The 24,596-nt window shown below is 35.2% G+C and overlaps 3 protein-coding genes across 7 annotated transcripts in view; 1 reads left to right on the top strand and 2 right to left on the bottom strand.

Moving 5' to 3' along the window:
- Positions 1–556, bottom strand: part of LOC111783434 (protein NETWORKED 4A) — a 4,324-nt gene extending 3,768 nt beyond the window's left edge. For both annotated transcript variants that reach the window (XM_023664360.1, XM_023664361.1), the window contains exon 1: positions 222–556. The gene's annotated coding sequence lies outside the window, so the exon portion shown is untranslated. The remainder of the gene's footprint in view (positions 1–221) is intronic.
- A 167-nt stretch (positions 557–723) lies between these two features.
- Positions 724–9,208, bottom strand: LOC111783435 (eukaryotic translation initiation factor 2 subunit beta-like). 3 transcript variants are annotated; one of them, XM_023664364.1, is made up of 11 exons: positions 8,878–9,208; positions 7,458–7,507; positions 6,632–6,740; positions 6,470–6,528; positions 6,350–6,404; positions 4,972–5,063; positions 3,559–3,704; positions 2,481–2,623; positions 1,779–1,864; positions 1,202–1,250; positions 724–1,012 (listed from the first exon to the last, which is right to left on the bottom strand). In XM_023664364.1, the coding sequence occupies exons 2-11, from the start codon at positions 7,500–7,502 to the stop codon at positions 984–986; spliced, it is 813 nt and encodes a 270-aa protein (XP_023520132.1). In that variant the 5' UTR covers positions 7,503–7,507; positions 8,878–9,208; the 3' UTR covers positions 724–983. The 3 variants fall into 3 exon arrangements, with proteins under 3 accessions (XP_023520132.1, XP_023520130.1, XP_023520131.1); XM_023664362.1 differs by lacking the exon at positions 724–1,012 and having other exon boundaries at positions 1,015–1,250; XM_023664363.1 differs by lacking the exon at positions 724–1,012 and having other exon boundaries at positions 1,015–1,250; positions 8,819–9,208.
- A 303-nt stretch (positions 9,209–9,511) lies between these two features.
- Positions 9,512–22,028, top strand: LOC111783433 (probable LRR receptor-like serine/threonine-protein kinase At1g06840). Of its 2 annotated transcripts, XM_023664357.1 has the most exons (20): positions 9,512–9,844; positions 9,993–10,143; positions 10,488–10,559; positions 10,656–10,727; positions 10,961–11,104; positions 11,201–11,272; positions 11,431–11,502; positions 12,202–12,276; positions 13,776–13,844; positions 13,981–14,049; positions 14,186–14,257; positions 17,565–17,651; positions 17,809–17,877; positions 18,147–18,652; positions 19,451–19,609; positions 19,930–20,213; positions 20,329–20,380; positions 20,552–20,802; positions 21,130–21,264; positions 21,498–22,025. In XM_023664357.1, exons 1-20 carry the CDS (start codon positions 9,739–9,741, stop codon positions 21,837–21,839), a joined length of 2,859 nt encoding a protein of 952 aa, XP_023520125.1. In that variant the 5' UTR covers positions 9,512–9,738; the 3' UTR covers positions 21,840–22,025. The 2 variants fall into 2 exon arrangements, with proteins under 2 accessions (XP_023520125.1, XP_023520126.1); XM_023664358.1 differs by lacking the exons at positions 9,512–9,844; positions 9,993–10,143; positions 10,488–10,559 and having other exon boundaries at positions 10,987–11,104; positions 21,498–22,028.
- The last annotated feature ends 2,568 nt before the right edge of the window (positions 22,029–24,596 follow it).

Below are 24,596 nucleotides of genomic sequence, written 5' to 3' on the forward strand. Positions count from 1 at the left end.
TCTTATTTTATTGGATTTAGATTAATGATCGTAAAGTTCACTTTATTCAATAATAATCTTTACTGAATAAACAACAATAATAACTTTACTGAAAATAGAACCCATTATGGTGAAGATCAATTGATATGAGGGATTTGAACGAGAAACTGGATTTGGTGGGGGAATCAAATTGAAATGGAAATACAAATAAGAAAGGAGAGATCAGGAGAGAGGAAGCTTACTGTAACCAATGGCCGCGCCTCCAGAAGATGAGAGAACAAGCTGGAATGCAATGAACGGAAAGGCGGGTCTTAAATTCAATGGCTGTATCGCATATTCTAGTTTTGTTGAGGACGAAGAGGCGCAAAACAGAGTGGAAGTGGTGGAGACGGTCTGATTAAGAACATTGGTCTGATTAAGAACATTCAACAGACACTGCCGGCTCTATTTCCCCCCATTTTCTAAACCATGCTTCCACTTCTGTACCCAAATGACCATATTGCCCTTCCCTATTGACTTTCCATGTTTCCACGAACCCTGAATTTCAGACCGACATATTTTAAATAAAACATGCAGATCACGACACTTTTTCTAATTCTTTTTCTTCCAACATTACGAATACGTTGTTTCTTCAATCAAAATAAATCGGTAGATTCAGTAACGTCTAGCGTAAAACGCAGGATAATAATTATTGGTCTCAAGTTAATTTAACATATCATTTAATTGAATTAATTTGCGAAAGTGTGTTCATAACGCCATTTTGGATAGCCTTGTAATTGCCCAAATAAAACCCAATCAGTAGCCATCTAGACATCCAAATGGACAGAAAGAAGAGAGAATAAACACAGCCTTGTAACTCCTCATTATCTTAAATTCTAGAGCCCCAATTACAATATCGCATTCACTTCCAAAATTCACTTGCGACAATTCGATAGTAAACCAAGTTTTAACAAGTGGTTATTACTCAAAAACATCAGGCTTCCATACAAGGAAACAAGTGATAATCATGTCCCAGCGTTCCTCCGGCCAACACNACGGCCTTGTAACTCGCCATTATCTTAAATTCTAGAACCCCAATTACAATATCGCATTCACTTCAAAATTCACTTGCGACACTTCGATAGTAAACCAAGTTTTAACAAGTGGTTATTACTCAAAAACATCAGGCTTCCATACAAGGAAACAAGTGATAATCATGTCCCAGCGTTCCTCCGCCCAACACGAGCAACAAAACCAGCTTTAATTGGAGCAACTGATCGTCCAGAACCACACTGTTTGATAACACACAAAACAACATAAGACTAGAGGTAAAAACAAGGGAGAGATGACTCCAGAAAGAATACGAAAGCTTGTGAAATGACCTCCAGTTAATCATATTCCTGATTATGAAAAAGAACTAATAAATAAATAATGGCTTTTTCAGATGAATTTGTCAAACTTCAATTGCTTTTCTAGTAGGAAGAAACGCAGGGTACATAAAAAATAATCTATTCAATATCAGATCTCAGATAGGCAATCTGGGATATAAAATAAATTTAAGAATGAACGCAAATATCCTGATTCATCATTTCCCCCAACAATGCAATTGAAAGAACCATCGCAAATTTATTTAGGTAGAGACCATTATGCCGCTGCTTTCTTAATCCTGGGAGTTTGACCATTGCATCGGTTTGCAAGTGCCAAAAAAACTTCACACACAAATCACAACTAAGCAATAAACATGCATCAACTTCTCCAGACTACAGTATCCAGGACTAGAAAACTCGCAAAAAAAAAAAAAAAAAAAAAAAAATACTTACCTTCTCACATCTGAGAAAGAAGAGTCGATTCTCCTTTGAAAGGATAGTGTCTGGACTCTTGCACCCAATGCAAATCACATATTCATCTGAAAGGAATAAATAAATGAGGGAAGGGAGAAAACTATAAAGAAAGGTATAAATTAGAAGTGAATCAAATAACTTATAGTTGGTAACAAAACGTATCCAGTAGAGACTTGCAACAGTTATTAAGCTTCTTTTTTATGAGTAACAGAGTTTTCATTGGTTGGAAAGAATTGAAAGAATATAGGGGCTTAACAAAAGAGGGCCAACAAAAAAGAGAGGCAAACTGCAAAAACAGATTCCAATCAAGCAAAGAAGTCCTAAGTAATAATTACTGAAAGGTTATCACATAAGCTCATAAAAACACATTGAATCTAACAAAGGACCAAACTTCACCTCAAGATCTCTCAAGCCCTCTAAAAATTCGTTTTTTTCCTCCCTCCCCAACCCACGATTAAGCTTTAAACAAGCGTCAACATATTTATCAGTTGAAATTGAAACAAGTCCAATTCTTACAAACTGATTCCCACCCCCTCCCCGATGTATAAAGATTGACAAGAACTTGCATCACTATGCATTGACTTTCTCAATGTCATAGCAGTCGTTCACAGTTTTTTCCATCTCCTTTAGGTCACATTTTGTAGACAAATACCATAAGTAAATCAATGAGAGGCCACTTACTGACATATCGACGCAGAATTCCTTCAAAGTTCTTTGGTGCAAACCTTCCTTTAACAACTAATCTCTGCTGTCCATCAAGAGATCCACTGGTTCCCAGTTCGGCTAATAAGAAAGCCATAACATGGTCTGGCTGCCGATGCATCCTATTTTATTTCAGTTTTAGAGAGAGTCAGTTCCAAAGACCAGCATATAGTTCTAATTATACCATCAAGCATCTACCATAGAAATATAGAGAGAGCAAAGAGTGGGAGAGGCTAAAAGAAATACATAATGCTGCACTTTTATGAGGAAACATAAATACCCCTCTGGACTATTTGTGCAATAGATGAACTTAGATGGATCTGAAACTAAAAATTACAGATCAATTGTCGGATAGAAATTGAGAACAAAACCATGGTACAAAGAGTGATACTCTGCACTGGACATGACTAGATTCACTCGTCAGAATGATAAACAAGCAACTTCCCTCCAATTTTTTTTCCACTCTGTACTAGTAGAGAATGTGCTTAATGTAAAACAACCCGAACTCACTCTTACAGAATCATATGTACTAGTAGAGAATGTGCTTAATGCAATAACAACCCAAACTCGCTCTTACAAGAATCATATAGATCACTAGATCACAGATTTTATAAACCAATGAAACTCAGAACTAACATGAGACATGGATACTTGTATACTTCAAGGCAAATGCTAGAGCAAAAAAGATACCTATGAATATGACACGTCATTCTTCCATTTAAATAAAAGATCAACTTTCATGGAGAAAAATGAAAGAATACAAGTGCATACAAAAAAGAAGTTAGTATTAGATAGTTTGAAGAAAAAAGAAACAATGCCTCTGAGGACAGAAAGATGCAATAGATTACATCAAACTCAAGATAGTGTGCACGCAGCAAACAAGGGTTTAATAACAGACAGCAAATTATGGAATAAGCATATTAACTTATTTGTTGAATTGAATAAAAAAACAGCGGAAAAAAATTCTGAAGTGCGAACAGCCAAAAATATTTAGGCAGTCTATGATTAAAATCTGGTAAGAACAATACATGGTTATATAAGGCTAATGAACACATACGTTTTACATAGATCCATGAAATTGACAAAAACAGTTTTCTTTGTGCCTTCACGAAGAACTTGAGGAGGCCTCATAACTGTTCTACGCCTATCGCCTGCAAGCTCTGGATTATTCTCTCTAAGAATGTTGAATACCCGTCCAAGAAGCTGCAGAACAAGACAACAAAAAGCATCGATTATCTAATGTTAGCCAAAGTCCACAACGTAACTGTAGCAATAAATTTGTTCTGTCTAAAATAGAAGTCAGAAAATCTTGAGCAATCTTTACTATTACTATTCGTAATACCAAGCAAAGAATACCATGAATACGAGACTACAAAAAAAAAAAAGAAACAATGACGACAATTGAAATCTTACATTTTAACTCATTTGGGGTGAAGCAATAAATTCCATTACACGACACAACAAAACCTCTTATTTCTTTCTAAGCATGATTCCAGACAAGAACAACAACAAAAACAATTTTCCATAATAAACACTTTATCTTGAAAAGGAGGACTCAACATAACAAATAGCTCACAAACTCGTGCAATCAATTGTAGAGCACCAAAAGCAAACTCCACACCTTAAAGAAAAAGGAGAATAACCACGTCCAATGTAGTTCACTAACAAACATAAAATGCCTAGTCAATTGACAGTTGAACAAAACCCATTATCCAACATTTAACAAAATAAACCTATTTGTAATGTAGTTCACTAACAAACATAAAATGTGTAGTCTGATTTCAGCTGCTAGGGTTTAGGGTGAGAATATATTGAGGAGGCTGGAAGTGGAGTGCTGCTGCCGATCGGTACCATTGCATGTGAGGCGAGGTGGAGACTGGAGGTAGATGAGAATAAGGAGCCAGAACGACCGTCTGACTCCTGCCTCCTCCTACATTTTAATTTCAGTGTTTGTTATAATAGGCTTGGGCTTTTATATTGGGCTGGTTAATTAAGCTTCATTTTTGCCCCTAAATTTTGAAGTCAAATTCTTTTCCGTGTCTCAAATTATAAAAGTAATTAAAAAAACAAGGCACTGATTTTTGTGTGTCCAGCACGTGTCCAGAGCATGCCCAGAAGTATCCATGTCCAACATGTGTCTAACATGGACACCCCGTCCCCCCCTAGAGAGCGTTTATGATCCGTAGTACACAACTTTATATTAAATCTAAATTATCGGAGTTGCCCAAATTTTGGGCACAACCTAACAACAAACCACCCCTCTTGATATTGTTGCCATAGTCTAATTTCTCATAAGAATTATATGTATGGGGGCACATCTAATGAACTACATAATAATAGGAAAAAGATAGTCACGCCAACAGTAACAATGACTGCCCCCAAAAAACACAATTCCCTACAAAACACAACCATATACTTATTGGCTGCAAAAAGTACAGAAAAAATCTCACGATTTCAAGTATAGGAATACCTCCTCATATTCATAATCGCGATCACTTCCTTCCCAAGGATAACGATACTGTAAAGTAATTCCGTCTTGATCTTCGTTCTCCCCCGCTTGATCTGAAAGCCCATGATAAATCACTTTTAAGTTAAAGAAAGAGCTACAGATGAAAAGGAGATTGTGAACAAAAGAATGTCCTATACAAGCTGCAGGTATAGCACAACGTTTTTTCAATGAGTGACTTCATACAATATATGGACAATTAAACTGATTTAAAAAGTGCACCTTTCCAGAAATTGTCTAATAAAATAATTTTAAGAGTTTTAAATATGTCACCGATACAAAATTAAAAATTCATTGATCTATTAGACATTTTTACCGGGCTCAGTGGACACAATAATTGAAAGTTTAGAGACTAATGAGATAAAAGTTTGAAAATTCAAGAACTAAATCAGTAGGTACATGTAAATATAATTGTAAATGCATTGATACATAATACTTAGATTGAGTAATATCAATCACAAAATTATAATAAACCATTACATAATTATCCATCTACTTATATAAGCAAAGAATGAAACTTGAAATTTTTGTCAAACATTTCAAAAATAAAATTAAGATTTTTATGAAATTAATATTTCAAAAAAAGTTAATAAATATTATTAAAAAAAAAAATGCTTGTATCTTTATATATGCACACATTAGAAAGAAAAAATTGAAATAGAATAAAGATTTTTTTTTTTTCCTGAGATTGGAAATTGAAAGTGGCGATGGTGATTTTTGAAGTCTCATATGGGCGGGGATAGAATAATATATAAATATATAGATTAAAGAAATAAAATAAAATAGAACAAACCTGGTAAGAAGATGCACAACTTTTTTGTGCCCACTCTTACAATAAACCACCATGTAAACATATATAAAACCGATTATTTAGGGGTGGGGTGGGGGGAACATGCCACCTCTGGCACTGGCCCCAACGTGGATCCACCCTTGTGTGATAACAAAGTCTTTAATTTCAAACGCTTTTAGTTATCTTATGATTCATAAAAAAAACTATTGTATTTACTTTTTCTTTGCAGCCCACGTTTAAGCCCCATGATTTTAACAATCTAGTGTCCCTAACTCTTCAAAAAATGCTACTTACATGGAAACTATACACCTTTAACTTTTTTCCTAACCCTTCAAAAAATGCTACTTACGTGAAAACTATACACCTTTAACGTTTTTCCTAACCCTTCAAAAAACACTACTTCCATGAAAACTCTACACCTTTCGTTTTTAAAATATCAATTATTAGCATGACGTGGAAAGTAGATAGAGATATTCCGAACTTAAAAATAATAATATGAAAACAAAAAAGAAAAGGAAAAGACAAAACAAAGTTTACATATGTGTTGCTAACCTTCCAAATCCTCCGTAGCATCTGCACCATCGTCATTCAAGGAAATAGCCTCTACCTAGAATTAAAACAAATGATATCAGTCACCAAATAGAGCTTCACTGAAGAAAAGTAAGAACATACTGGTTTTTTCTTCTTCTTTTTAAGTCCAGAAAATGTGGTAGTCTCCAAACCATCAGAAACTGCAGGACAAAATATGTAAAATTAAACATCAATAAAAAATCCTTATATCACCAACAAAATGAAAATAACATGAAACAAACATGCAGTGCCAACTTTTCATACCTGACAAACTTTCGGTTTTCTCTGCTAACTTGTCAACAGACTCATCAGCCAGATCCTGAAGTACAACCTTCTTCTTCTTCTTCTTCTTAGTTGGATCAAAGGGGGCAATCTGCAAAGAATAAACCGTACACATTCGTCATGGTGTCGCACCAATGCTTGCGCCTGAACAATGGTTTGGAAACTGCACTAGATTACAATTACTCAGAGATTTTGATAGACACTTCGTAAGATACCAGCCAAGGCATCTCCACATGAAAACAACCGAATAGAAAATACCTCGAGGACTTGATTGGACTGTGCAATCTTAAACAAGACCAGAAAACTATTAGTATAACATTTACGTAAACTGGACTAATCATCAATGACTGCCGCCTCGAGGGTTACAATTTATTCCTTGGACTTCCAAAATGCTTGGTAATCAAGACCTTACAACTAATATCACAACACTGGGTTACAGTATATCCTTCAGCTGTACATGACAGAATTGAATTCCCACCCCCTCCCTCCCGTGTGTTGAAACACCCACTGAATTACAACTCAAAGATTTAGGTTTCCTTTGGGGAATACTTTTTTTTATAAGAGATAGTTTCATTGGTGATTGATTACGAAAGGGATGTAATATCCATAATGTTTACAAAAGACCCTCCCAATTTACAATGAGGGAGGCATAACTATATAAAAAAAAATATTCGACAGTTTTGAAAAAACTTTGGGGAATACTTGTAAAGAAAAAAAAAATGAAAAATGAAAAGATCAGCCATATGAGAAAATTTTGAATGAAAATATGTGTGCTTGGAGATAACAGATAAGAAACAGAAAAACTCACATCTGCCACCTGATCATTCACATCATTCTGAGCTTCGTCTGCCATGATTCCTGCAAGATGGTATAGGAGGATTAATTTAACTGAGTTAAAACATAAACACCAGCAAGCAACCATAAATCACACTCAGATGGAGCCTTGGATCACCGGTGAACACAAACATATTTGTACTTTGCCTTTATGCTTCTTCCACTACTCATCTAAAGGAGAGTGCTTAAACTTACAAAGTTTGTACATGTCTCCAAGAGAAACTCACCAAACTTGTACCAGAATAAAATTTTGATCATACCCACTCTCGTGCTGAAGGATCTTATACCATGGCTCCTCTATGACCATCCCAAGTTTTTTCTCATTGAAACTGTCAAATATGCCACATCCAAGGACAACGACTCTATCTTGATGGATGGAAACAAATTGCAGCAATCTCTAATACCTTTGTTGCAAACAACAAATACAGAAGGAAAAGTGGCAGCCATGATCCAAAATGGATTATTCGTACTGCAGTGCTAAAGCACAGATAAGAACAATATCGAACGAATGCCTTTTTAATAGGCATTGAGAACAAATATGAGAGAAAATAGGAGCTACCAGAGAAGGTGGCCATGCCTATGACTACTAGCTAATTGTGTGAACCTAAAAAACTACTAACTATCGCTGAAATCTACCATTTCAAATACAAGAAGAAATGAGAGTGAAAAAATACACTTTCCGTCCTGAGGTTTGAGAAGTGACTCAATTTCCCCAAGTTTAAATGGGACATTCTAAGCCTTGAAAGCTAGGGGGAAAAAGTAATAATCTTGACAACGTTGTTCAATTAATACAAATTAGACGCTCACCTTAGCAATTATATGTCTGTATATCACATTGTATATCACATTGACAACGTTGAATCGAAAGACGGAGAACCTACTAAGATTATGTGATTAGCTTGAAATTTCCACCCAATGCCTCTTAAATAATCTAAATAGATAAGTTCAATCTGTGTACAAACTAACCAGCTGAATCAAACACAAATACAAACTAAAACGACTCCAGATAGTCATAATTTAACAAATTATGATCATTGAGCAATTTTCCCAATAATCTGTCATAACAACAACACACTGAAACTAACCCCTTGTTTGAACCCCTCAGGATTTGGAAGGACTTGAAATCAAAATGGATTTCAAATCATTTTCAAAAGCAATTTGATTTGAAATCCAGTCTTGAGTCTAAAAAAAATAATCAGTCCAAAATTGGTTGGATTCGGCAGGATTTTGAATAGTATCACCTCGCTCCAATTTTACCCTATTTTCATAAATGATAAACCGAAGGAAACACGATGAACAGAAAATGAAAAAAAAAAAAAAAAATAAAAAAAAAACCTTGCGAACTATGATCCACTGAGAGAACGGGGTTACGGAAGATGAGAGTGTAAACGAACCTCGACGATTGGCTGTTGTACAAGAATGCTACACAGGGGCCGGCGTGCCGGCAGTTCAGCAGAGAGGAATAAAAGAAAGAAAAAGCGTTGCCGATGGATGCGTGCCGGTTTGAGTTGTGGTAGGGAGGGTATATGAAAGACGAAGGAAAGAGCTAAAAGAAAGGGTGCAGATGTGCGGCTACTGCAGTGAGAGGGAGAAGAAAAAAAAAAACCGGGGAAAATAGAATTTAGGGTTTTGTTTTTCTTTTAAGAATATTTTATATATACCTCATTTCAAAGGGTTTTTAAGAATATTTTATATATACCATGCAGATCAAATCCCTCAACTCAGGATAAAAATAAGGAAGAAACAAGGACCAAATAAGAAGAAATGAAGAACAGAAAAACAGGAGCTCCTCTGGATGTGGGCAAATTTTGTTAGGATGGTGTTAGAATGAAAAGGTCAAAATTGCACGCAAAGCAACCAGACAGTTGGGGGCAGGTATGAGCAGGACGAACTCAATCCAAACCGGCACCCACCGCCACCAATCGAGGACCAATTCTACATTTCGGCAACGCCATAGCCGTCATACCCATTAGCTAGTTGAATTGAGTGGGTCCGGGTCTTCACCTACTACATTTTTTTTTTATACCTCCATCAATTGCAATCGATTATAGTTGAGTTGACTGGCTTCCATCGTCTGACCAAAGCTAAAAGTAAAACACCAACAATGTGTTCAACAACTGCTTTGGTGATCGGTCCATCCACAGCCACCACCATCTCCCTTTCCTCTTTTCAACTATTATCTTCCTCTTCAATCCCCGTTTTCATCCTTCCTAAACCTTTCATTTCAACGCCTCCGAAACACTTCCACTCCGGGAATGTGTCCATCACAGGAGTGGGCATATGTAGCCCTTCTCCTCCTGTGCTTCTCCTCGTCCATACTGCTTGTCGGTGCCGCACAGCCGGTTACCCACCCCTCTGAAGGTAATTCCTTTTCTCCCTTCATTTCATTCCAATCGTCCAAAATATCTGACGCATCGCGTAAGGGTAAAGGAGATTTCGCTCTTAATTCTTATGATCTAACATTCTATCTTCCTTGAAATTTTGGTTACTCTTTTCTTTTTATTGTCAGTGGACGCTTTGCGAGACATCAAGAGAAGTTTGTTCGATCCTAATGGGAATCTGAGCAACTGGAACAGAGGAGATCCTTGTATTTCAAACTGGACTGGTGTTCTGTGCGACAATACCACATTGGATGCTAACTATCGGCATGTTACTGAATTGTATGATTTCAAGAATTAGTGGACTCTTATAACTTACGTTAATATGTATCTCCATCCATCCTTTGATACCAGTTTAAAAACAACAAATTGTAATTGTTATTCTGGAAATAGTTCTTAATTTTATTAGATAGTCACCGACTTAACTTTGGGACTTGAACATCTATGAAAGGGCTCGTTGTTCAAATAATCGACTGCATGCTCAAATTTGTTAATGATTGTGTGTCATGGTCATGTGTGCATCTCATATTTTGGTTACTCATATGTTAGGTGTTAAATTCTATCTTTCTCCTTATACTTTTTCATGAACAAGAAGCTAAATCATCGGTCCTTGTAATCCCTTGCAGGCAACTTCTAAATATGAGCTTATCAGGAAATTTGTCCCCTGCGCTTGGTCGTTTATCTTACCTGAAAGTTTTGTAAGTTACTAATGAACCGGAAACGGATGAACTAGAATTTGATTTATCCATGTGATTTTCTATCTGTTAACGCACTTTTTCATATTTTGTGAAAAGGGACTTCATGTGGAATGAGATCAATGGGGAAATACCAAGAGAGATAGGCAATCTTACGTCCTTAGAACTGTTGTAAGTTGATTTACTTGCTTCACTTTGACAAAGGTTGTCTGGTTTATCTAAACATATGCTGACGCATCATCATATCTTCACTAAATTTTTTAGTATGCAATCCATGAGTAAGTTCTCAAAGTGTTAGTATATAAACTACTCGATGTGTCTGAATATTTAGTATTACAGGGGAAAATCTGATACTTCCTATTTCATCTCCTGCACTGCTTTACTTTCTATAAGATGTTTTACAGGCTTCTGAACGGGAACCAGTTGTCAGGTTCATTGCCTGAAGAGCTTGGGAATCTTCTACGTTTAGACAGAATACAGATTGACCAGAACCATATATCAGGACCCATACCTAAGTCATTTGCAAACTTAAAAGCAGCAAAGCATTTGTAAGCACGTTTCTGATTCTGATAGTATAGAATATTTCTGCAACTTACTTTTCATCTTAGAAGTTTATTTAATACTCCCTTTCCTTTTTGACTCAGTCACATGAATAACAACTCTATCAGTGGTGCAATCCCATCTGAGCTATCTAGATTGCCCAATCTTGTCCACATGTAAGTTTCTCCCTCCTCCCTCACCACTATCAGTCGCATATACTTTTTGATGCAACTTATGTTTCCTGCCAGTTTGTTGACTTCTTCAGGCATTTCTATTGAAAACTATTTACATGCTTATATTTTTGGCTAATTACATATTTTTCCACTCTTTGCAGCCTTCTTGACAATAACAACTTATCGGGGAAGCTTCCGCCTGAGTTGTTTCAATTGCCCAACTTAGAAATACTGTATGCATTTATCTCCTGCTACCTTAAATGCTTCAAACTACTAGCTTTCTCACTCTGGTAACCTACCGAGAGTATGAGTCGCAATGTTTGCACGTCTGTTGACGTGAGATATTTAGAAAAAGAGAAAAAAAAAAAAAAAAAAAAANATTTCCTCTTCCAAGGTACACGAACCATATTTGAACTCATTAGTGGGTGACATAAAAGAGAGAATTGTAGGAGTATGAAAGATATACACGAAACCTTTGCACCTTTGTCAAACACTAGGATTCAAACTCATCCATTTTCATCATTTTGGTATCACGATGCGTGCAAGAAAATATTCTGCTTGCTTCTAGCCTTGGGATCTATTCTCTTTAGCTTGCTTGCACTGGGGAGATGAGTATTGTTCTTGAGGAGGAGATAATTTCCTAAATTTGATAATTACAAAGTTACTCTGACTTTGAACATAAAATACAATAGAAGGGTAGGATGTTAGAATGGTGGATGGGTCTCTGGAAATTTTTTGATCTCTTGTCCGTTTCCAATGAGTTTTTTAATGTTAGTTTTATTTTTATTATTCTCTAGATTTCTGTTTATGTTCTTTCCCAGTTTCATTCATATACCTTTCATTTAGAATTTATTCTGCACAAGTGATCTTCCGCATTTCTCCTTTCCAAATAATTTGAGTTTCTTACTAGCCCAATTTCATTTGATTTGCAGTCAACTTGACAATAACAACTTCAGTGGGTCCACAATACCAGACTCTTATGGAAATATGACTAAATTGCTGAAATTGTAAGTTATTTTTAAATTCTTGGTTTCAGTTGACCATTGAAACAATGGAGACATAAACTTCTGTTTTATTTGTAAGCTCGATATGGCTAGTATTTATTTAAATAACCTAAGCAACTTTCATTAGCAAACACACATGAAGGCTAAAAAAAATAAAAAATAAAAAATAAAAAATAAAAAATAAAAAATAAAAAATCTAATTTCGTTTATGTTAAAGTTAGAATGCGAGGGATGGTATTACAATCGTCAGTACAATACCTACGTCTAAGAACAATTTATCTTGAAATATATATGTCTGAGGAGAACTCAATTGACAGACAGAATCATATGTTTGTTAAACATAGCATAATTTTAAACTGGTGCATTTATTTGCTTAAAGGAGATGTGATTATTGTTATTCTGGCAAGTGGAGATCTATTAAATAGGACTGTTCATGATAAGATCTTATTCCGTTCTATGGTTGGCTCTCTTATTCTTCTACCATATGATTAATTTGGATAGTGGAGGTTCTTGGAACTTTTTCTCATGATTTACAGCTAATAATACACTAAATTAAATACAAGAGAGAAAGCCTAAAAGATAGTAAAAATTATCTAGTCTAATCAAATACCNTTATAATACACTAAATTAAATACAAGAGAGAGCCTAAAAGATAGTAAAAATTATCTAGTCTAATCAAATACCCCTGAACTTTTAGGCCTAGAAGATTACAAGATAAAGTAAAGATAATTTTCTAATTTTTCATTTATCTTTCTGGAACATCCAATCAGAGAAGAAAGGAAGGCCCTTGGTTGGCAGTCAATTGGGCTTATAGCTGGGTCCTTTGGTATGAGAGAATCAGTCGCGTTTAAACAACTCTTGTTACTGGGGGAGGGTGTTTTTTGTAACCCACCANAAGATAATTTTCTAATTTTTCATTTATCTTTCTGGGACATCCAATCAGAGAAGAAAGGAAGGCCCTTGGTTGGCAGTCAATTTGGCTTATAGCTGGGTCCTTTGGTATGAGAGAATCAGTCGCGTTTAAACAACTCTTGTTACTGGGGGAGGGTGTTTTTTGTAACCCACCACAGGTGGTTTGGAAGCCTCCCCTTTTGTATATTCCATTCATCAAAGAAATCACTTCTTTTTTCTTTTCTTCTTCTTCTTCTTCTTTTATTTATTTATTTTTATTTTAAAGAAAAGTGCTTAGTCATCATAGAGTTCTTGGTTAATACAGTGAAATTGTATGTCCTCAAGAGTCAGATCTGAAAGAATCATTAGTATCTAACAACTGCTAATGGCCTTATAGCATCAAACTAATAAGCTTGTCACTAGATTTACCGAGCTGTTTTTCTACATTTAGTGTATAATGTGTACCAAAACCTCGCATGTCTATAAGCTTTACATGCTCTTAAATTTGAAATAACAGGGTGAAGTTGTTGTACTGTTTTTATAAAGTAAATTTATTGTATTGTTTTTATAAAGTAAATGTATTGGTTTTTTTTGTGAATGATTTTGCACAGGAGTCTAAGGAACTGTACCTTGCAAGGACCAATTCCTGATCTGAGCAGAATAAATAACCTCGGTTATCTGTAAGTCTAAATTAGGTTTCTCGAGTATATTCGGAAGTATAGATGTGGGACTCCTTTATTATGTTGGCTTCATGAATAAAGAGGTACATGCCTTCAAAGTTGACCCTAGTATCTTTACTGTTTCTTCGTATTTCAGAGATCTAAGTTCCAATCAACTTAGTGGATTCCTACCTCAAAATAAACTCTCTGTGAATATCACAACCATGTAAGAGTCTCATCTTTATCTTTGGCAAATAAAACTTCACTGTTCGATTAAAGAACTTCAAAGATTTAAAACCTGCAATAAAAATATGATGTTGAATGTCTGTTTGATATTCTTCTCGTCTGTATATAAACTGCAGCATCTTATCCAACAACCATCTTTCTGGCACCATACCATCCAGTTTTTCGAATCTGCCGCATCTTCAGAAATTGTGAGTAGATTATGTCTTCAATTATGTGTTTTGGTGTTGGATTTGGCTTGATAGAATATATGATGTTGTACATTTTCAAGAATACAAACCTAATGTTACAGGAAACTGAATTATATAGAAAACGAAAGTAAAAAATTACAGGAATCAAACATAAATGACCCAACTTCTAGAGTTATGGAATCAGATATGCTCTATGATGCATGAATATCATGTTCTTTTTCGGTCACCAGTTGGCTTTTGTTGCCATTAAAATATGATCGTTGGTATACATAACCAACTTGGTTTAGGTTGTTAACATACTGCCGGAGGCTACTTTGCCGGCTGGAATTTGGGGTTCTTTAAATCGGAAGATGGGCTCTCCTCTTGGGATAGGTGGTGACAAAAAGGACGAAAAGATATGACCAAGTTTATGGCGGCAGGTGAAGCTGGTGATGGACACTGACATTAATGGTGACGACAGTGGGTTTAGATGCAGATGTGACAACAAGCTCACAAAAGCTAAGGTGGAAAACAAAAGGGTTCTAAATCCCAAACCTAAATATTCACAAAACCCTAATGAGCAACTAAACCGTAATTGCTCTGGGAAAAGATCTAGTGCTCTAATACCATGTTATCGTGAGACCAAAATACAGAAGAATTCTACATATTTTATACATTAGATCAATATATATAAGCATACATGGAAGCCCTAAACTAAGAATAGTAAAATTACACTAAAGGACAAAAGACTAATCAGCTCCTATATACGCATATATACTATAATGTGAAGCATCGTTTTCCCTTGAGGAGATTCAAGAGGTTGTTTTTGGATTTGAAGGGAATAAGGCTCTAAGGACTGATGGATTTATGATGGCTTTCTATCAAGATAATTTGGAGAATTTGAAGGGAGATTTATCAGAAGTCTTCTGTGAGTTTCACGTGAGGAAAATTATTGTTTTCCATATGAATGAGACCTACGTGTGCTTGATTCCCAAGAAAGAAAGAGACAACAAAATGAAAGATTTTCGGCTTTAAAACTTGGTGGCTAGCTTTTATAAGATTATATAAAAAACTTTGACTGATAGGCTTAGAAAGGTGCTCCATAGTACAATTTCCAATTCCCAAGGAGTCTTTATCGCTGGTAGATAAATTCTAGATCAAGTGTTGAGTGCTAACGAGGTGATTGAGGACTGTAGAAAGAATATGAGAGAAGGAGGGATCATCAAGATTGGCTTTGAGAAGACATATTATCATGCTGATTAAAATTTCTTAAATAAAATTCTCTAGAATAAAGGGCTTGGTTGCAAGTAGAGAGCGTGGTTTGGAGTTGTCTTAAGCTAGTGAATTTCTCCATTTTTTTTTAACGGGAGGTCAAGAGGCAATATTTTTGCAACTAGCAGCCTAAGGCAAGGGGACCCCATCTTGCCTTTCCTTTTCAACCTTGTGGATATTCTGAGCAGGTTAGTGTTGATAGGAGTTGATAAGGGTTTACTTGAAGGGTTTAAGGTGGGTTATGAGGGCTTTCATTTGTTGCATCTCTTGTTTGATGATTGTTGATGATATTGGAAATGGCGCACGATCGAAATATGTCGAAACAAATAAAAGAAGCATTAAGAACAACTTGAGGAGATAGAACTTTTAAATAGAGGAATCTTAAGCAAGTAGCTTTTCAATTCTCTTTGTTGTTGTGAAAATAACATACATCTCATGAGTATTTATAGTGGAGAAAGCACAACCGATCTCCTAAACTTTTTCCTCAAGTTAAGCAACTACTAACAATTCTTCCCAAATAAAGACTAACAATTTCCCTAAACTAATAACTTCTAAACAATTATCCTAAAATTGCTTAATAACTTCTTTTGCTGAGTCAAGCTTATTAACTCACAGATGATACCCGTTTATCTATTTTGGGAAATGAAGTTTCTTCATTAAGTTGAATAGATTTTTGTCTTTCTTTGAAGTCATTTTGGGACTAAATATTAGTAGATGGAAAAGTTACATCATTGGTTTCAATGGTGACCCATTGAAGCTGAACTTTTGGGCATCTTTGGTGGGTTGTGAGGTTAGTCAACTCATGTGTCAGTATTTGGGACTTTTCTTGGAGGATAATTGAAGGAGTGTCTTTCTAGAACCTTGTGGGAAACACTCACACTTTTATTGAGACCAATCAAGAAGAGATTACAAGATACATTATAGAATACTACTACAATACGCTTTGCTTTGGGATGAAAAACGTAGTAGGGTGGAGGGTTTATAGTAGAGACTAGACAAAAACTTAGTTATTTTGTTAAATCACTAATCAACCCAAAAACTTAGTTATGGTAAATTTAATTATATTAATACTTCAAACATGTTTCCTTCATGATTTGAGTTTTTTGTATGCCCTTCTACATCTTTCATTTTCCTCAAGACAAATGATAAAAGTATTAATATAACAAAATTTACCATAACTTGTAGGTTTAAGCTTTTGGGTTAAATGGTGATTTAACATGGTATCAAAGTAGGAGGTCTTGTATTCAAACCCCATTAGTGTCGTTTCTTCCTAATTATTATTGATTTCCACTCATTGGGTTTTCTACAAATTTTTATGCCCGCTAGTGAGAGAGTGTTAAAAGTATTGATATAATTAAATTTATTGTAACCCATAGGTTTAAACTTTTAGGTTAGTTTAAGTGGTGATTTAACAAAATCATTGTATTCCACTATGAGTCTTAGACAATCTCAACGTCACTATGAGTGAATAAAGGTGACCAAGCCCTGTAAGGTTTTGGAAAATAAGTGGATTGATGATTTTTGTTCTTTTTGCAAAGACAACTTTTATATTGAAAATCTGAACAACCAAATAGTGCCTATCAATTGTGCAAACAATAGCATGGATTAGCTTCATGGTTGAGTGTAGCATGGAATAGACACGACTGCCCAAGGGAAATGTGTGGTCGCAAATCAAACGCTCAAGATGATTGTGGACGTGTCTAAAAGCAGCTCTGGGGGACTCAAACGGTGGGGATAATCAGATGGTAGCGGCAGCCAGGGTTGGGGTTAGTTTTAGGGTTTCTAAAAAAGTAGCTAATTTCTATTTTATTATTTATTAGGAGAAGAATTCTAGATAGAAGAAACACTCCTTACATCAGAAAAATATAAGGAAGAAATATTCCAGCAAATATAATTCAATAAATAATTAATAAAAAAAGGAAATAAGAAGCAACTTTCTTAGGATGGGCAAAATAGATTTCTCTCTAAACATTCACTTTGGTTTGAAGTTACTGATTAATCTAACATATAACTCAATGTACAAAGTAATGATTATTTGATCAGTTTCACATGGCAGGTCAATTGCAAATAATTCATTGAACGGCTCTGTTCCATCTACCATATGGCAAAGCAGGATGCTCAATTCTCTGGACAGCCTTACAGTGTAAGATCTGAAGTAAATAAATTGCTATGCTGAGGGGTTGAAGAACTATGGATATATTGTGTCTTGTGTATTTATTTTTTGGCAACAGCTATTAATACTTGTTCCTTATAGCATGCAATCTTACCAAATATTTATCTTTGCCTCTTCCATACCGCAGAGAGCTGCAGAACAACAATTTTTCAAATATTTTGGGAAGCATTGATCTCCCTCTGAATGTCTCTGTCTGGTTCGCTTCTTTCTCCTAACTTTGGTATATCAAAATTAGTACAATGCGACTTTTATGCAGAGAACTATATCGTCAATGGGCATAATTCATGTGCACAACTTGATACACTGGTGCAGAGTGAACAATAATCCCTTACATTACTTTTTTTAGAATTGATTTTTGTTTTTCTGAATTTCTGGCTGCAAGTATATGTGTTTGTAGCGTTACAAGCAAACTTCACAAGCTGACGTTGCATTGTTTTTATGAACATTTGTTTTTCTAAATTTCAGGCTTCATGGAAATCCTGTTTGTTCTAATAATAGCCTGCTGGACTTTTGTGGATCTGAGAGTGGGGATATAATTGACATTCCAACAAATAACACTCTTGGCTGTTCTGGCCCAATATGCCCACCTTCTTACGAATGTTACTCAGCAAAATGTCCCTCATCTTGTTTCTGTTCTGCACCTCTTATAATTGGATATCGTTTGAAAAGTCCTGGATTCTCACGTTTTAGTCCATATCAACATATGTTTGAGGAGTACCTGACCAGTGGTCTTAAGTTACATCTTGAACAATTGGACATTGGTTCTCCTGTGTGGGAAAAAGGACCTCGATTAAGAATGAGCCTGAAGCTTTTCCCTCTCTATATTGCTGATAGCAATAGTTCTCACATGTTCAATGACAGCGAGGTTTTACGAATTGTTTCCAAGTTTACAAATTGGAAAATTCAAGAAAGCGATATATTTGGACCGTATGAACTTCTCAGCTTGACAATATCTGACGTTTATAAAAAGGGTTGGTCTTGAAAACCCTTCTGATGTGTTTTGTTCGGATATTAGATGTGTTTTGTTCGGATATTAACTCTTCTATTAAATTATCGGAGACTGAAGATTGTTATAAAAGCTTTTACTTTTACCCTTGGTTTACATGTTACCTGTTGAAGCAATTGGAAAAAATCTGCCTGTACTTGATTTCTAATTATTATTCATCGTATAAAATGGAAACCCTGTCTGTGGCATAGTGTCACCTTTTATGCATTGTTTATTGGGTCATTTGCTATAAAATGCATGTTTTGATTATCTTTGCAAAATACCTTTGCATAAGTGTTCTTTTATATTATTTTCTGAATGTAATGGTGACTTTTCTTCCTTATGATGGTNGATTATCTTTGCAAAATACCTTTGCATAAGTGTTCTTTTATACTATTTTCTGAATGTAATGGTGACTTTTCTTCCTTATGATGGTATGATGGTTTTGTATTTATGATCTCGTATGCATTTTTAATTAAAGAGGCTTATGTTACTAGTTATTGACTATAGAAAATATTCCAGATGACATGCCATATTCTATGGTTACAACCTTGCTGAGTATAGTTTAATATAAGCTATAAGCTATTTTGGCCATCATAACCAATACTGAGCAAATAACTGCACTCATCCAAATTATAAACTGGAAGATTATAATCAACATATTAATGTTATTTTTTAATTGCAGTATTTCTCACACCATCATCTGATTCTACNTAACTGCACTCATCCAAATTATAAACTGGAAGATTATAATCAACATCTTAATGTTTTTTTTTAATTGCAGTATTTCTCACACCATCATCTGATTCTACTTTGAGTAAGGGGGCATTGGCTGGAATAATTTTAGGAGCAATTGCTGGCGGAGCAATGCTATCTGCAATTGTTTTCATTTTTATTATAAGATCACGCGTGAGGGGCCACCACATCTTAAGAAAGCGTCATCGTAAGTAGTTTTCTTCCTTACAAATTCGGGTGTGGTATTTTATGTGCCTCGTCCTCAGCATTAGAGGTTCTTGATAAGTGAATGATAATATGAATGTGCTTATAACTCATATGAACATGGTTGAGTTGAACCAATGAATTTTTCTGAGGAACTAGGCGGCTGGAATATGGATTTATTTCAACTGAGCCCTTCTGGAAATGTCTTTATATATTTATTTATTTATGTATTTCCCTTGTATTCTTTGATTTTATATTAATGAAAGTGTGTATTTTCATAAAATAATAATAAAAAAAAACCCATTGTTCTTCATTTATATGCAGTGTCAAAAGCCTCCTTAAAGATTGAGGGCGTAAAGGAATTTGGTTACCGTGAAATGGCCATAGCTACAAGCAATTTTCATGATTCTACGGTAGTTGGTCAAGGAGGTTACGGAAAGGTTTACAGAGGCATTCTATCAGATAACACAGCTGTTGCAATCAAACGTGCACAGGAAGGCTCACTACAGGGTGAAAAAGAGTTCCTTACTGAAATACAGTTATTGTCAAGGTTACACCACCGAAATCTTGTGGCTTTGATTGGATATTGCGATGAAGAAGGGGAGCAGGTAATTTGAGGAATCCTTTATTTATTCATCATTTTAATAAGGATAATTGCAAAAAAATTCTCCTGAATTACGGGAGTTGTTACAATTACCCTCTTGATTTTGAATTTATATGCAGATGTTGGCTTATGAGTTTATGTCCAATGGCACGCTGAGGGATCACCTTTCTGGTACAATTCAGCTATTTTTCGTATAAATTATGTTTCAAATATTCTGCTTCAGTTATGCAAATTGTGGACAGTTTTTATATGTTCCATGGTTTTTGTTTGATCATTTTGTTAGCTGTTGTTTTTATCTCTCTTTCAAGCATCGACTTACTATGCGTCCTTGTGTTATTACAGTAAATTCTGCAGAACCTTTGAGCTTTGCCACAAGATTAAAAGCTGCCCTGGGTGCAGCTAAGGGAATTCTGTACCTGCATACAGAAGCTGATCCTCCAATATTCCACCGAGATATCAAGTCCAGCAACATATTATTAGACTCTAAGTATACAGCAAAGGTTGCTGATTTTGGACTTTCACGGCTTGCACCTCCACCAGACGCAGAGGGCAACGTGCCTGCTCATGTATCGACAGTAGTAAAAGGGACACCGGTAAACTTCTATCAATAATTATGAAATTTTTAGAAGTATAAAGAAATAATTTAGTTTATGCTGACCATGCCATCAAGATTTTAGGAGATTCTTGGTCGAAGCAACAACTGAGGTAGCACAAATATTTCAACATTTCATGGAAATTTGATTTGCACATTCAAATTCAGTTTCAAAGTTGTCCTATTAGGATAATTGAGATAGGATGTTGAAATATAAATGACAATGTTTTCTTTCGTTTATTCTATATATTCCTGTTCTTGGTAAAATAGTTATGAAATGGTGGATTAGGTTTAATTAAAGGGTATATATGTGGATTTTAATTTGCAGGGTTATCTTGATCCAGAGTACTTCTTGACTCATAAATTGACCGATAAGAGCGATGTATATAGTCTTGGTGTTGTATTTTTGGAGCTTTTGACTGGGAGGCACCCAATCTCACATGGCAAGAACATTGTTAGGGAGGTATTACGTGCATTTCTTATGGCCTCTTTATTTTGCAATAGTATTAGAAACCTAAACCTTTGAGACAAGTATATCTCCAAGCGCGTAATTTGAATGCGATATTATAGTCATATTGATAACTTGATTCTGAATGCGTAAAGGATATGATAAGATGTTTACTTATTTGTCTTTATAGTTTTCCTTTTGTTTGCCCTTGTATCTGTTTAAAACATATATATTATGGTCTGTAACAGGTTAAAGTTGCATATGAGTCGGGAAAATTTTTCTCAATAATTGATGGTCGACTGGGATCTTATCCCGCTGAATGCGTGGAAAGATTTGTGACATTGGCTTTGAAGTGTTGCCAAGACGATACAGATGCACGTCCTTCAATGGCAGAGGTCGTTCGTACACTTGAAAGTATTTGGCTTATGTTGCCGGAGTCTGATGTGAAAATTGCAGAGCCTTTAATCTCCGATGTCATAAAAGTGAGCAGTACCCCATCTTCATCAACCAACATGAATAACTATTACATGTCAGAGGTCTCTGGTAGTGACCTTGTAAGTGGAATAACTCCCACTATCACGCCCAGATAGGAAACATTATTGCATGATCGAGACAATGATATAACTTTAGGAGACTTGTTTCATACTATTTTAATATCGTTGATATGCTGTGTATGCCATTTGTATAGCTCGATTAAACACATTAACAAGTTGATCTCAGTTTGTATATAGTTTTAGAATATATTACATCAAATTATATCTTCCCGTGTTGGAAAATCATGAATTTTCATTTTCTATTAGGAAAATTTTTAATGTGGGCCGACACTTGGTGTTTCTTTCTTTTGAAATAAGGGCCCCACCCTCGTTATTGTAATTAAAGAGGTAAGATTTATTTTATTTTATTTTATTATTATTATTATTATTTTTTTTTTTTTATGTTTTTTTGTTCTGAAGCACATCAGATTGATGATGGTCTATAGAAACTTCCTCATTGTCTAGGGTACAGGAGTTTAGGGTTTAAGGTTTTAGTTTCATATAAACTTAGTTTTTTCTCCTAAGGATTGAAGTGTCTCCCATTAGGGTTTTCTTGAGAGGGTTTAGGTTGTGAGGTCTTATAAAGATGAGTACATGTTTTTTTTTCCTTCCATATTTGACATCTAGAATAATTTTTAGTGGATTTGATCTGATACTAAAACGAGAAAATAAACTTTTCAGAACGAGTTAATGACGCTCGACTCAAAGAGGAAAAAGTGTCAATGATACACCTATGGAAAATGACTTATAAATGAAATTGCTTTTTAAGTTTGGTTATTTTACTAAACATATGTGTCAAATTCATCAAATTTGAACGTTCCTTACAGTTTCGTGGAAAATATTGAAAGAAACTTAGATTTTTTCACATAAGATTTAAGTATCTCCGTTAGAGTCCTTTTGACAAGGGTCAGGCTGTGAGGTCTTATAGACATAAGTACATTTTATGCTTAGTACAATATTTAGTAGATTTGGTAAGATAATAAAACGATAAAACTACTTTTTTGAACGAGTTAATGACCTTCGTCTCATGGAGGAAAAAAGTATCAATGGTACACATTGAAAATGACTCGAAAATGACACGGAAAGGAAATTGTTATTCATCAAACTTGAGCGTTCCTTGCAGATTCGTCGAAAAAGATCGAAAGAAAAAAGGTTTTTCAGATAATGATTTGGGTGCCTCCATGACGGTCTTTTTGAAAGGGTTGAGGTTGTGAGGTCTTATCGACACGAGTAAATGTATTTTTTTCTTCCATATTTTAAGCTTAGGATAATCTTTAGTGGATATGGTATGATACTAAAACGAGAAAACAACTTTTAAGATCGAATTGACGACCCTGTCTCAAAGGGGAAAAAAGTTCCTATGTTAACCCCTATGGAATTTGACTCCAAAATGGCCCGTGAGCAAAAGTGTATACGTTTTGTATTTTAACCCAACATATGTGTAAGATTCATCAAACTTGAGCGTTCCTTACAGAATAGTTGATAAAGATCGAAAGAAACTTAGGTTATTCACATAATGATTTAAGTGCCTCCATGTGGGTCTTCTCGACAAGGTTGATGTTCTAAGGTCTTATCGACACGAGTAAATACTTTTTTTCTCCAATATTTTAAGCTTAGAAAATTCTTTAGTTGATATGGTATGATACTAAAATGAGAAAACAGCTTTTTAGATCGAGTTAACGATCCCGTCTCAAAGGGGAAAATAGTTCCTATGTTAACACCTATGGAATTTTACTGCAAAATGGCCCGGAAGCGAGAGTGAATAAGTTTCGTATTTTAACCCAACATATGTTTAAGATTCATTAAACTTGAGCGTTCCTTATAGATTCGTTAATAAAGAACGAAAGAAACTTAGGTTATTCACATAATGATTTAAGTGCCTCCATGTGGGTCTTCTCGATAGAGTTGAAGTTGTGAGGTCTTATCGACACGAGTAAGAGCTTTTTTTGTCCAATATTTTAAGCTTAGGACAATCTTTAGTGGATATGGTAACAGACTAAAACGACAAAACAACTTTTCAGATCGAGTTAACGACCTTGTCTCAAAGGGGAAAAAAATTCCTATATTAACACCTATGGAATTTGACTGCAAAATGGCCCGGAAGCGAAAGTGAATAAGTTTCGTATTTTAATCCAACATATGTGTAAGATTTATCAAACTTGAGCTTTCTTTAAAGATTCGTTGAAAAAGATCTAAATAAACAAAGATTTTTCTCATAATGATTTGGGTGCCTCCATGAGGGTCTCCTTGACAGGGTTGAGGTTGTGAGGTCATATCGACAAGAGTAAATGTTTTTTTTCTTCCATATTTTAACCTTATGACATATACTAAAACGGAAAAACAACTTTGCAGATCGAGTTAACGACCCTGTCTCAAAGGGGAAAAAAATTCCTATGTTAACACCTATGGAATTTGACTGCAAAATGGCCCGGAAGCGAAAGTGAAAAAAATTCGTATTTTCACCATTTATATGTGTAAGACACTTGAACTTGAGCGTTTCCTTACAGATTCGTCGAAAAACATCGAAGGAAACAAAGGTTTTTCACATAGTGATTCGGGTGCCTCCACGAGGGTCTTTTCGTAAGGGTTGAGGTTGTGAAGTCTTTTCGACACGAGTAAATGTTTTTTTTCTTCCATATTTTAACCTTATGACAATCTTTAGTGGATATGGTATGATACTAAGACGGGAAAACAACTTTGCAGATCGAGTTAACGACCCTGTCTTAAAGGGGAAAAAAATTCCTATGTTAACACCTATGGAATTTGACTGCAAAATGGCCTGAAAGAGAGAGTGAATAAGTTTCATATTTTAAC

This window comes from Cucurbita pepo, chromosome LG20 (assembly GCF_002806865.2).
Source record: "Cucurbita pepo subsp. pepo cultivar mu-cu-16 chromosome LG20, ASM280686v2, whole genome shotgun sequence".
Lineage (NCBI taxonomy): Eukaryota > Viridiplantae > Streptophyta > Magnoliopsida > Cucurbitales > Cucurbitaceae > Cucurbita > Cucurbita pepo.